At 40.9% G+C, this 13,002-nt stretch overlaps 1 protein-coding gene across 2 annotated transcripts in view; it reads right to left on the reverse strand.

Annotated features, from left to right (window-relative positions):
* LOC136678239 (CREB-regulated transcription coactivator 3-like) overlaps nucleotides 1-8,174 on the reverse strand; it is a 38,398-nt gene extending 30,224 nt beyond the window's left edge. For both annotated transcript variants that reach the window (XM_066656210.1, XM_066656209.1), the window contains exons 1-2: nucleotides 6,744-8,174; nucleotides 1,575-1,685 (exon numbers count right to left, since the gene is read on the reverse strand). In XM_066656210.1, coding sequence (XP_066512307.1) covers nucleotides 1,575-1,685; nucleotides 6,744-6,875 — 243 coding nt within the window. In that variant the 5' untranslated portion in view covers nucleotides 6,876-8,174. The remainder of the gene's footprint in view (nucleotides 1-1,574; nucleotides 1,686-6,743) is intronic.
* Nucleotides 8,175-13,002: the final 4,828 nt, after the last annotated feature.

Here is a 13,002-nt window from a genome sequence, read left to right on the forward strand (position 1 = left end):
GCAAGTGAGGTGTTTAAATACTTCAGCACTGCTGCTAGGTAAGATTCACTCATAGTAGCATGCAAACTATCTACTCTGTGTGTCTGCAGTGCTGTGCATGAGCCACCACACAAACCTACTCCATGGTGTTTCATCAGGGGTCTTGACCATTCACGAGTAAAATAAACAGGGGCTAGTGAATTATACAGAGAAATAAAACTGTAATTGTTGTGCACGCACATATGGTAAGTGATGCTGATACAATAAACTGAGTGTATACATTAGGGGTGTAACATTATATGTCACTGTCATAACTAGGGCTGCAACAAGTAATCAAAAAAATGTTATGAAACAGTTGTCAATATGTATCCTTATCAATTAGTTGGTCTACTGGTAATACTGATAAATATTTAGTTAGTCCTGCTCAACATGCACAGCTATTTTGACGCAGTAAAAAAGCTAAAGATATAAACAGACAGAGTTCGCAAGATGGGTATGCCCCTTCTAAGTATTTAAAGCGAGTCGTATATGCTAGCAGTCACTGTCTCTTCTTCTAAAGCTTCTCTTTCAATTGAAGACTAAAACTAGACAGTAAAAATGGCCATAGTTCGGGTTAGACTGTTAGTGTCTGGGATTGGTTTAATCACAAAATCATTTATTTACACTGCGCACTGGTCTCACTTATCTCCCGAATGAAATTTATTGGAAGTCAATTCCAAATTAGCAGATTCTTTGACAAACGACATGTTTAGCTTTGTACTACTTATGTATCCCAAACACCTCAACACCATCAGACGGTCTCTTTTGTGTAGCCGGCAATATAGCTTGGAAAAAGAGAGCCGGCCTTTGACCAGAATTTGTGATGTGTTAAAAGTTTGTCAACAGTATGATGTGAAACGATCATTGTAAGGTAAAGAAACTTCTGAATTGGGAACCCACAATACTGAATCACATCTACAGCTACATCTTTAAAAGGTATAAGTCTGGACTATGAAAGAGGCCAGTGATTTAAGAAACTGTGCATTTATTATGCACTACTAAAAACATATGTTAAGTCTGCATGTGCACAGCATGCAATCACAAAGGAAAAAACAACACTTATCCAAAAGTGCAACCATGATTGGTCTTATTTTTCCACCCAAGTAAGGAAACTACACAATGGTTTTTACAGCATGGTTTTACCTCACTAGATTCGGTTTCTGATGACAGACAAAAAAAAAATCTAGGATCAGTGCCCAATGCCTCAAAAGAAGCTTTATTCACTGCAACAAGAGCACTTTCACCTGGAGATACACAACACTATTCTCCATGGGGGACCTAGAGAGATACAGTTGTTCAGCTCTTGGAGCATGTTGCCATATCAAGTTTAGCAATTCGCTTCACCAGCAACTGATGGAGTAGGCCAACTGAGGTTTGTCTAAAGAAAAAAAATAGCTTCTTTGTTTTACTGCATGGACCAGGCTAGCAATTACCATCTCTAAACAACATTTATGTAAGTATAACAAAAAAGTAGATGTGTAGAAGCTTATCTTTTCCTTAATGCGCCCATCTAGCGTGACTTTACTTTGATAAGAAGAAGAGCACAGCCCAGTTACCTGGAAATCGGTGCTGGCATTGCCAATCTGGTTCACATTAGGGAGGGAACCACCATAGTACTGGGCACGATTCTGAGACAAACGAAGCTGTTGGATCTTCTGAAACTGCACCTTTAACAGAAAAGTCATTATAATTGGATTGTAAATAACTGTGTTTCTGCATAATGAACTGAGACAGCTAAAATCGAACATGCATGACAAATCAGTTCATATATTCAGACCAGAAATTCTTAGAAATGTGTAAAGTAATTCAGCTGTAGGCCCGCTAGTGCTCAGCAAAAGGACAAGGTTGGTTTTGTTCAGAGTCTAAGGTAAACATGTAAATTATCAATTCTGATCAGGAATAAGCAAATTGGCATGCACTCCTTCCTCACACCGCCCAAAGGACAAAATTTGAATCTCAAAGACTGACCTCATTTAATATTATCAATGGGTAAAGACTGTTGTATCAAACCCAGTTGGCTAGTACCAAAGCACAGTATGCTAGTCAACGGCATGTGTTAGCTCATAGTTGTCTTTCTGCGCAAAAAGACAGATGAGTCAGGAGGATTTGAACTGGAAGTCTGAAATAAACACATTTACAACAACATAGACAGTAGTGTAAGCGTGGCTCTGACTGTAAACAGCCTTTAAGGTACACTCAAACCTTCTGGGGTTTCTCCCTCATCAACTTATGCCCAGTCTGTCAACACCAAGGCCACCTTAAAACTACTAAAACTGAATATTTTTCCTTAATATCAAAAATAAAAAAATCTGTACTCAAATTTGATGTCCACTGTAAAGTATTTCCATTGAAAACGCAATGCTACAGTTCCCACAGCGCAAGGATTATATAATCAAGTAAATGTCTATAATAAGTCAAAAGTCTGTCTCTACAGGCGAAGGGCAAATCACGCTTGCTCCTTCCCATACTAAAAGTGCCGCTGAAAAATGCAAAATAGCCAAAACTGGAGGCAGACAGTACATCCAATTTGATTTCAAATGCAGACAGAAAAGTATACACAAGTAAGTACATAGCTCTCACTGACTGGAATTCTAGAGATCTTTATATACAAAAGAATTAACCTTGAAAATTACATCTGAACTTAACCAGAATATGTAACATTTAATATGAAGATCTGCTGGCATTTAGACCATGAAAACATGTAATGTTGTAAAGCTGTTCCTCAGCATCAAAAATAAGTTAATTCTGGCCCTAAACACTAACGCTTTTCTTTAGAGGAAAAGACATGGACCAATCACCAGACTTGTCATATGTGGCACTCTGAGGCACTCATAAGAGCTTAGAACACTGATAATCACATGCCCAACACACTGTGAGATGAAAAGGCTACCCAACAAAGAAAATACATCTTTGTGAATGTAATATTATGCTAGAGTATAAAAGCTAGCCTTCTTTGTTTTTGAACCCAAAATGTTCATCAGTGTCTTTTGGTTGGTGTTACTCTGCAAATATACTGTTTATGCCGGTGAAAAAGCCTACTAATGTTTGTCTTTAAGGAGTTATACAGAGGGCTTGGACACATTCTGAATAGTGCTTTTTAAGAGTTTATTAACAGTAATCAGACAACTTGAAATGTGGACACAGCCTTTCCTTCATAAAACATTATAAGAATTTACATTGCAAACTATCAGAATGAAGCAGAGTAAATGGAATAGAAAGATAACGCCTGCTATGCTAATTATCAGATTAACAGAACTACTTTGATTTGAAAAGCCATTTGGTAATTTAAAATAGAAGAGTACTTCAAAACTAAACTCATAAGCCTTACCAATGATTACTGTTTAATAACTACATTTCTAAATTAAGAAAATAAATGTAATATTGCCTCATGAATGGAGATGGATATATACCTCAATGAAACATATGATGCAGTGGGCTTAAAGGAACACTATGTAGAATTTTTACCTTAAAATTACATCTTCAAAATCACTGAGATACTCCACTGAGTTGCAAAAGGGAGAATAGCAGCTCTGTTGTTGCTACACTGGGATCAGCACTGCAGAAACCACACTATGTAACTTTTGGAGGAGGGAAGGACACCGCTCCCACTCCTTCTCCCTCCCGCTTGATTTCAGGACAGTGCTGGTAAAGTGAGTTATACAACTTTAGGGGAGCCCAGGAGCTAAACTACCAAAACTTGCGTAGGGTTCCTTTAAACGAGCACTGCATTTAAAGGGAACTGCGGTTCAGCCTGTTACTTTCATGCAGTTAGCAGTCTCCCGAATTAAAAGTGGGTTCCTACCTAAATACTTTTAAACAAATAATTAATCAATAGTATCCACATAAAGAGCAGGCATAAAGCAATATCCTCATCTCTTTTCATGATATTCAAAATGTGGAGGGCTATTTAAGAAGAAAGAAAGAAAGCCTAGCATGTCTGAATGTGCTATTTGGATTTTTCACTTGTTTACTGTCGCGAGGGTTTCTTAAACAAATCAGACCCATTTCCAGCACGCAAAGAGACTGGAGAGCTAGCACTTGGTGAGGAAACACCTGCTGAATTTTATGAAAAGTGTTTTTTGAGACGTGTCCTTTAAGACCAATTCAGCAGTCATCATTTCTGCAGCATCCTTGAACTGTAGTGTTTTACTTTACAAGATCTAGAAAGACGTCTGCTCAGTGCCGAGTCAATCTTCCTTCCTCAGAATGGAAAAGCATGTCCAATAGTGTTGCATAACATAGAAAAAATACTGCATTGTGCAAATAAAATTTTTTTTAAAAAAAAGTGCTAAATGTCTCGCAGCAGCTCTTTGTTTCTGGGTGTGTGTGACATGTGAGAATGATAAATGGTGTGAAAGCTGGTAATGAGATTTAATCCATATTTCAGCTTAAAAATAATGTAACATACCTTCTGGCTTCAACAGTAGTGATGCTGTGTTTACACTGCCTAATAATGCTGCTAATACATCACTACACTCTAAAATGAGTAAAGTTGTGGCCAAATTTGGTAAAACTATTTATTTGCATTAAAACATTATAGTTTCCAGATTAATCACATACATTAATGCTTTACTTCTGACAGCAGTACCATACTTTTATTCTCTATTTGCTTACTAACAGATTTATTTTGCTTTGCGTTTATTAAACCTTTTCTCGATGCACTGTGAACCCCAAGACACCACAAACGATCAGCAAGAAAATGTGTCAATAATGTGCAATATCATAATAATCCCCATAAAATATAGTAGAAAAGAATGCTAATAAATGTAGGAACACATCCATACTTCGAATACCACTTGGATTGAACGTTCTGATGTAGATTACCTGTTTGACCATTAAAGATGGGAAACTGAGAAAAACAGACGAGCCTTGTCAAAGTGTAATTAGATTATTTAAAGGATCGTAAATGGACCAGACCCAGTTTAGCATAGTGATGGAAATTTTACGGTAATTATATTGCCATCAGGGAAAGCCCAAGCCATAGTGTATGGTTCTGTAATGCTCTTAAAGTGATAAATGATGCAGGTTGCAATACTTTGTCTGAATGTACTTTTTCATTCAAGCTTTCTGTGCTGACCAAATTTCTGATTTAAGCGTGAAGTTCTAAGGCTACCATATTCAGTTTATCAAATTTATATAGGGAATCTCATGTGTGTCTCAGTGAGACACTTCAAGACAAATCATTCAGAGTAAGAGCTGACAGTGAGAGTAGAAGCTAAAGAGGCTAACAACACTGGTGGAGTAATAAGGGTCTGTGATCCCGCTGATCCTTTATAGCCACAGGCATTTCCTCCAGGAATTACTCCTGTATAGCCAATGAAGCACAGCCGTTCAAAGAGCTTATCACTAAACATGGCTGTACACAAAGACAGAGACACGGCTGTATATTCCTATGCACTCTGAGGTGACGTGATAACCATCTGAAACTAAATGACTGATTTATATCAATCAGAGTAAAGGAAAACTGACCATATCATGAGCTGGAAATGCACACCACAGCTTATGGACATCTTTCATCGATGAGACTTAGCAGAAAATGTGTCGTTCGTTTTAAAAAGCTCTTTGTGGGCTAACTGGATCATATCAAATCTTGAATGTGCTCATATAATCTCAACAAATGTTCATAAACAGGTTCCGTTTAAGTGTTTCTAAAAACAAGAAAACCCCAAAATGTGCAGAGCAGGATTGATAAGACAAGTTAGTATTTTACATTGAACAGTTGTCTGCTCTGTACTGTCAAACGTATCAGTGTTTAGTGTTTAATATTTAAGACTTTGTAGTCTATTTTATTTCAATTTACTGTAAAGGCATTAATAGAATATATAAATATAAGGCAAGGAAAAAAAACTGTGCTGGTTTATGCAGAAGTGTAATTCTTACAAGGATCACAAAGAGCCAGCGAAAATCTAATTTGTAACATATTTAGCATATTCATGTGGTAGTTGTATGCAACAACTCCTATCCAAGGTGAAGTAAGCAGGCAACACAATGGCTGAGCATTTTCGCTTTGACACTGCCATGTACCAAAGACATTTAAAATGCGCAAGGAACAAATAAACCTAAGGAACAAATGCTGTCAACTTGCAGGGCATGGCCTTGAAGCAGGTGGGCAATGGATGGATGGGTGGAGATAGAGGCAGGGCCTAATTTTAAATCATAGGTACACATAAACTGAATACAACACTGCAAGTGTGTAGAACTATATCTCAACCACTTTAGAATAGAAAATAGCCTCTAATCCCTTTTAAATATTTCATTTAGATAAACAGAGATTGGTTTTCAGGGGTTTAATCAATGACTGGACTATTTATGACAGTGAATATTTATATACATTATTTATTTACACATTAATCACACATGGAGGGAGGAACTTAGTGGGGGAAAAAATTTAAACCTGTGTTTATGTTTCCCAGTGTGAAAGGTGAACATATAAACAGCTGGAATAAGTTTGCAGTAATTATCATTAAGTATTGTTCTCTGTAGCATTTATAGCTAAACTATTTTAATTTTTAAAATCGAAAAAAAAGTGTAAGTAACTCTGGCCAGCGTTTTTCAAACTTTTGTACGGCAATATATCGTATACCGTCATTTTGTCATCAAGTACCGTGATATTTTTTTTTTACTTAAAACCATCTACTATACTTTCAACATACTCAAACAGTTGAATATGCCATCTTTTCATCAGAAAAAGGGGGTATACAGGGCGAATTTTGAAGTTGTTTTACCCTTGAGACGGTGAGATCCGTCATAAGCTGCTCGAAGGCCCGCGTCTCCTCGGCTTGTTTCTGGTTGTGCAGCGCGATCTTCTCGCTGAATTTTCGCGGGTTGGAGGCACTCGAGCCCGGGGATCCGGACATGGCAGGCCGTGGAGTTTGATATACTTTTTGCAGGAAACACAACAAGGGAATACACTGCTTGCAGAAAAACGTTCAATAGTAGCTCAGATGTCCCTCCATTGTCGACATTCTTTCGAGTCTTTTGCACAAACCATGCTCCAAATCGGGTAGTTTTTAAGGCGGCGTGTGAGCTGTCAAACTCCCCGAAATAAAAGTCCAAAAAGTGTTGTCTGGTTTGTATAAAACTATTTTTACGTCAGCGTAAAGTCAGCGGTAGCGAAAGGGAACAACTAACCATAAAAACTCACTGACAAATCGATATATAACTTTAATTCTGCATTTATTTCTAATAAACCCGCCTGAAGTCAGTCGTTAGCCTGCTTAACGATAGCTACTGCTAGTCTTGCTAGCGAAATAGCGCCTAAACGAGAAATAACTTTGTTTTTGAGTGAGTTGACGACTAATGTGTAGTTTTATTGACGCAGTGGTCTAGTTGTGGTCATTTTATGACACTTTGCAACTCTTGTAGCTTCCCACATTAAGCCCGTGTCTTGACTCACTACCGCCAGCTACAGCAGTCCAACTGGTCGAGTGACAACTTCTAATGAAGATTAAAGTGCTCAAAAAGCGTGCCTGGGTTCTGATTATGTTAACGTGAACACGAATGCCCTTTGAATTGACTTAAATCTGGCTTTGTTAAGCTGAACAATAAATCTTTTATCAGCTTTAACCTGGTAACATTATCTCACCAAGCAGGTTCGAAAATGTCTATAGCTTTCCGTATTGTAGAAGCTGGTTAAGTCAACACGCAAAATTACGTCAGTTTAAAGTGTGAGGCGAATAAAATGGCCAAAAACGGACGGAAACGAGCATTTCTTACCAAGCTGCTTAGTAATCCTCTCTTGTTTTAATGCACTGTCATTTAGTAAACTTTGCGGAAATTTCAACAAGTGGTCTCTCATCCAGGGAAAGCCTAAGCCTCAGGGTTACAAACCAAACTCGTTAGAAATCCCAAACATTATACAATACCGAGTCCTGCGGAAAACACCGCGCTTACAGTCTCATCCGACAGAGAAAAACGTACGAATGAAAACTGTGAATTCTATTCAAACCCGACTGCAAGCGTCAAATCTGCTCTTCTAATAACACGCAGCATGTAATGTACTCTCCTTGGTTCCCCCTCTTCATCCCAGTGCCACATTAAGGCCGTATTATCCGCCTGTTTTCGCTGAGATGCTGAATCCTCTTGCACGAAGCACTTGTTTGGTTTTTACTCCGATACGTTCAGTCAGAGTGAAAACAGTAAACAGCAGCACAAGCCTACTCCAAAACTGTATGCCCATTTTTTAAAAAAAACTTTCTCCACAAGAGGGCGATGTAGATCCCTTAAAGGGGAAGCGACAATCTAAACCAGAGCACTGTACATCCGGTATAGAAACCTCTCTCTGCTGCACGTGAGCCCTGGTCACACAGAAACCCCGGGACACCACCGTGTATCCTACAAAGCAGAATTCCTTGACTATATTTAGATGACTTAAGCCCAAAGTCAAGTCTGTCCTACAGCAAAAGACTCTATAGAGCTAGTTACCCGGCTAACGAAAGAATCCAGCTTTGTGGAACCTCATGAATCTTTGTGTGAAACTTTCATGTGAGCAAGTGCCCTAAGGGAACCAGTGCTAAAATACAGCAATATTTTCTATTTGGAATAATTTTCCATTTTGCTCTAGTCCTGCAAAGAAACCCCAACCACCGAGTTTTAATTTAAATAATATTTAAAAAATACACATCTTTGTGAGACTCTAGGGAGAAATGTCAAAAAAATAACAACAATCAGCTGCAAAGCAGTAAATTTGTTTGAGCTAAGTGTTTTTATAATGGATTTTTCAGGTTATCAGAGAGAAAAAGCCACAGAAATGTATTTTGGATATGATTCAGAAACAATTATTCTGTTGTCTTTTCATTCTAAGGTTGACATCTGCCGTTTCCTGGGATTTTCATGGCAATAACGAATGTGTTCATCCGAGTAAAATGTAGTTACTTAGTAAAGCTGGAACACACCAGGGAAATGTAGCTACAGTAACCTCCCCTTTCTAAACTTGTGGGTTTGTAAACACGTTTTTCTAAATTTTATAGCGTCCATAGAAGGGGCTATTTCTCCCTGTGTCTGCGTGGGTTTCCTCCGGGTGACTGTCTGTGAGGAGTGTGGTGTGTTCTCCCTGTGTCTGCGTGGGTTTCCTCCGGGTGACTGTCTGTGAGGAGTGTGGTGTGTTCTCTCTGTGTCTGCGTGGGTTTCCTCCGGGTGACTGTCTGTGAGGAGTGTGGTGTGTTCTCTCTGTGTCTGCGTGGGTTTCCTCCGGGTGACTGTCTGTGAGGAGTGTGGTGTGTTCTCCCTGTGTCTGCGTGGGTTTCCTCCAGGTGACTGTCTGTGAGGAGTGTGGTGTGTTCTCCCCGTGTTCGCATGGGTTTCCTCCCACAGTCCAAAAACACACATTGGTAGGTGGATTGGTGACTCAAAAGTGTCCGTAGGTGTGTCTGTGTTGCCCTGTGAAGGACTGGCGCCCCCTCCAGGGTGTATTCCCGCCTTGCGCCCAATGATTCCAGGTAGGCTCTGGAACTGGATAAGTGGTTACAGATAATGAATGAATGAATTCAAAACGGGGCAGCAGGTAGGTATCGCAATCACACAGCTCCAGGGACCTGGAGGTTGTGGGTTCGATTCCCGCTCCAGGTGACTGTGAGGAGTGTGGTTTGTTCTCCCTGTGTCTGCATGGGTTTCCTCCGGGTGACTGTTTGTGAGGAGTGTGGTGTGTTCTCCCTGTGTCCATAGGTGTGTGTGTGTGTGTGTGTGTGTGTGAGTGTGTGTGTTGCCCTGTGAAGGACTGGCACCCTCTCCAGGGTGTATTCCCGCCTTGTGCCCAATGATTCCAGGTAGGCTCTGGAACTGGATAAGTGGTTACAGATAATGAATGAATGAATGATTGGAATCCAAAAAGTGTGGTAGAAAATGGTGTACAAGCAACAAGGAAAACCTCGGCCTTTGAAGGACTGTCAAGAAAAGGCCATTCAAAAAATTCAGGGATGATTCACAAGGGGTTGACTGCTGCTGGAGTCAGTGCTTCAATCCAGGACATGGGCCACAACTGTTGCAATCTTCATGTCAAGACACCAGAAGCGTCTTACCTGGGCCCACGAGGAAGAGTGGAGAGGCACACAATCCAAGCTGCTTGAGTCTAGTGTGAAGTTTCCACAATCAGTAATGGTTTGGGGAGCCATGTCATTGGCTAGTGTTGGTCCACTGTGTATATCCACTGTATATCAAGTCCATAGTCAGCGCAGCTGTCGGCCAGGAAATTTTAGAGCACTTCATGCGTCCCTCTGCTGACAAGCTTTATGGAGATGTGGATTTCATTTTCCAGCAGGACTTGGCACCTGTCTATACTGCCAAAATTACCAATACCTGGTTTAATAACCACAGTATCACTGTGCTTGATTTGCCAACAAACTCGCCCGACCTAAACCCCATAGATGGGATATTTTCAAGAGGAAGATGAGAGACACCAGACCCAACAATGCAGACGAGCTGAAGGGCGCACTCAAAGCAACCTGGGCTTCCATAACTCCCCAGCTGCACCACAGGCTGATCACATCCATGCCACGCCACATTGATGAAGTAATTTATGCACAAGCCCCGACGAAGTATTGAGTGCATATACTGTACATGCATTTCAGTAGGCCAACATTTCTGTATTAAAAATATTTATTTTAAATCAGTCTTATATAATATTCTAACTTTCTGAGATGAGTTTTGGGTTTTCATTGGCTGTAAGCCATAATCATCAACATTAAAACTAATGAACACTTGAAATAGATCACTCTGTTTGTAGTGAATCTACGAGTTTCACTTTTTGAATTGAATAACTGATGATATATGTTGTGATACTGCATAATTTTTATTATTGACTATTTTAACGTGGTCTGATTGTCTGTTTATATTATTCATTCATTCATTATCTGTAAGTGCTAATCCAGTTCAGGGTCGCGGTGGGTCCAGAGCCTACCTGGAATCATTGGGCGCAAGGTGGGAATACACCCTGGAGGGGGCGCCAGTCCTTCACAGGGCGACACACACTCACACATTCACTCACACCTACGGACACTTTTGAATCGCCAATCCACCTACCAACGTGTGTTTTTGGACTGTGGGAGGAAACCCATGCAGACACAGGGAGAACACACCACACTCCTCACAGACAGCCATTTGCAGGAACCCACGCAGACACAGGGAGAACACACCACACTCCTCACAGACAGCCATTTGCAGGAATCCATGCAGACACTGGGAGAACACACCACACTCCTCACAGACAATCACCCGCAGGAAACCCACGCAGACACAGGGAGAACACACCACACTCCTCACAGACAGTCACCCGCAGGAACCTACGCAGACACAGGGAAAACACGCCACGCTCCTCACAGACAGTCACCCGGAGGAACCCACGCAGACACAAGGTGAACACACCACACTCCTCACAGACAATCACCCGGAGGAACCCACGCAGACACAAGGTGAACACACCACACTCCTCACAGACAATCACCCGGAGGAAACCCACGCAGACACAGGGAGAACACACCACACTCCTCACAGACACTCACCCGGAGGAAACCCATGCAGACACAGGGAGAACACACCACACTCCTCACAGACAATCACCTGCAGGAAACCCACGCAGACACAGGGAGAACACACCACACTCCTCACAGACAGTCACCCGGAGGAAACCCACGCAGACACAGGGAGAACACACCACACTCCTCACAGACAGCCATTTGCAGGAACCTACGCAGACACTGGGAGAACACACCACACTCCTCACAGACAGTCACCCGCAGGAAACCCACACAGACACAGGGAGAACACACCACACTCCTCACAGAAAGTCACCCGGAGGAAACCCACGCAGACACAGGGAGAACACACCACACTCCTCACAGACAGTCACCTGGAGGAAACCCACACAGACACAGGGAGAACACACCACACTCCTCAGACAGTCACCCGGAGGAAACCCACGCAGACACAGGGAAAACACACCGCACTCCTCACAGACAGACACCTACCTGCTGCCCACCATGCCGCCCCCTGTTTAATTTAGAGACTTTTTATTTTATATTTTATTAATAATTTAGAATCCTTTTCATTGTTCATTTTAAGTTCAGGTCACAGCTCAGATGAAAATGTTTCAGTTTTATCAGAAGAGTGACCAACATGGACGTCGTCAGACCTATTTCTTTAGACCCCACAATTATTAACACTTCTCTGTCTCCAGATAGCCATTACCCCTAGGCAATTACCCCAGACCCCCCAGTTAAGGCTTAGTCCCCCTAATCATTAATCTCTAGTGACGGCCCTGGTGACAAAAATATCATATGACTAATACACCAATTATATATTAAGTTTAATGTAATATAATTTAAATGACATATAAGTAGTAATTTAGTACAAATTAATGATCCACACCAAGACATCACACACACCCCCTGTCACTCATACCAGTGTGGACAGTTCGACATAAACAATACATATGAAAATGTGTTTTCAGACTGTGAGAGGAAAGAAGAGAACCTTAAAGAACCCACACTGACGTGGTGAGAACACTATATCCTTATAGGGGGCGACCGATCCTGGAGCTGTGTGGCAGTAACGTTACCTGTTGCACCACTGGGCTGTACACTACGAGTAACCACGTGTGATTGATGATACAATGTGCAGACCTTTACATAGATATCTAGAGGAATAGCTTAATATATCATCATCATCATCTGGGTCATGGTGGAAGAGCTTAATATATGCAACTGCATATTTATATCAATGGTGGTAATACAACACTATAAAATGTGTCTAAGTACGAATAGCCTGGTTTCCTACATCAGCGTGTTGGTAATGCATTTGCTTAAATAAGAGACCGATTTGCATTTTTTTTTGTGCTGCTACACATAAATGCAAATTATTCTTTAATGTATGCCTTTAAACAATAATTTGCATTTATGGGCTTCGAATAGAACTGTCTCCTAGGCAAACAAGAGGCAAGAGTTCAGTGTGGCCAGGCAGACGAATAATATCATTGGTGCACTAACAACGTCT

Source organism: Hoplias malabaricus, chromosome Y, assembly GCF_029633855.1.
Source record: "Hoplias malabaricus isolate fHopMal1 chromosome Y, fHopMal1.hap1, whole genome shotgun sequence".
Classification (NCBI taxonomy): Eukaryota; Metazoa; Chordata; class Actinopteri; order Characiformes; family Erythrinidae; genus Hoplias; species Hoplias malabaricus.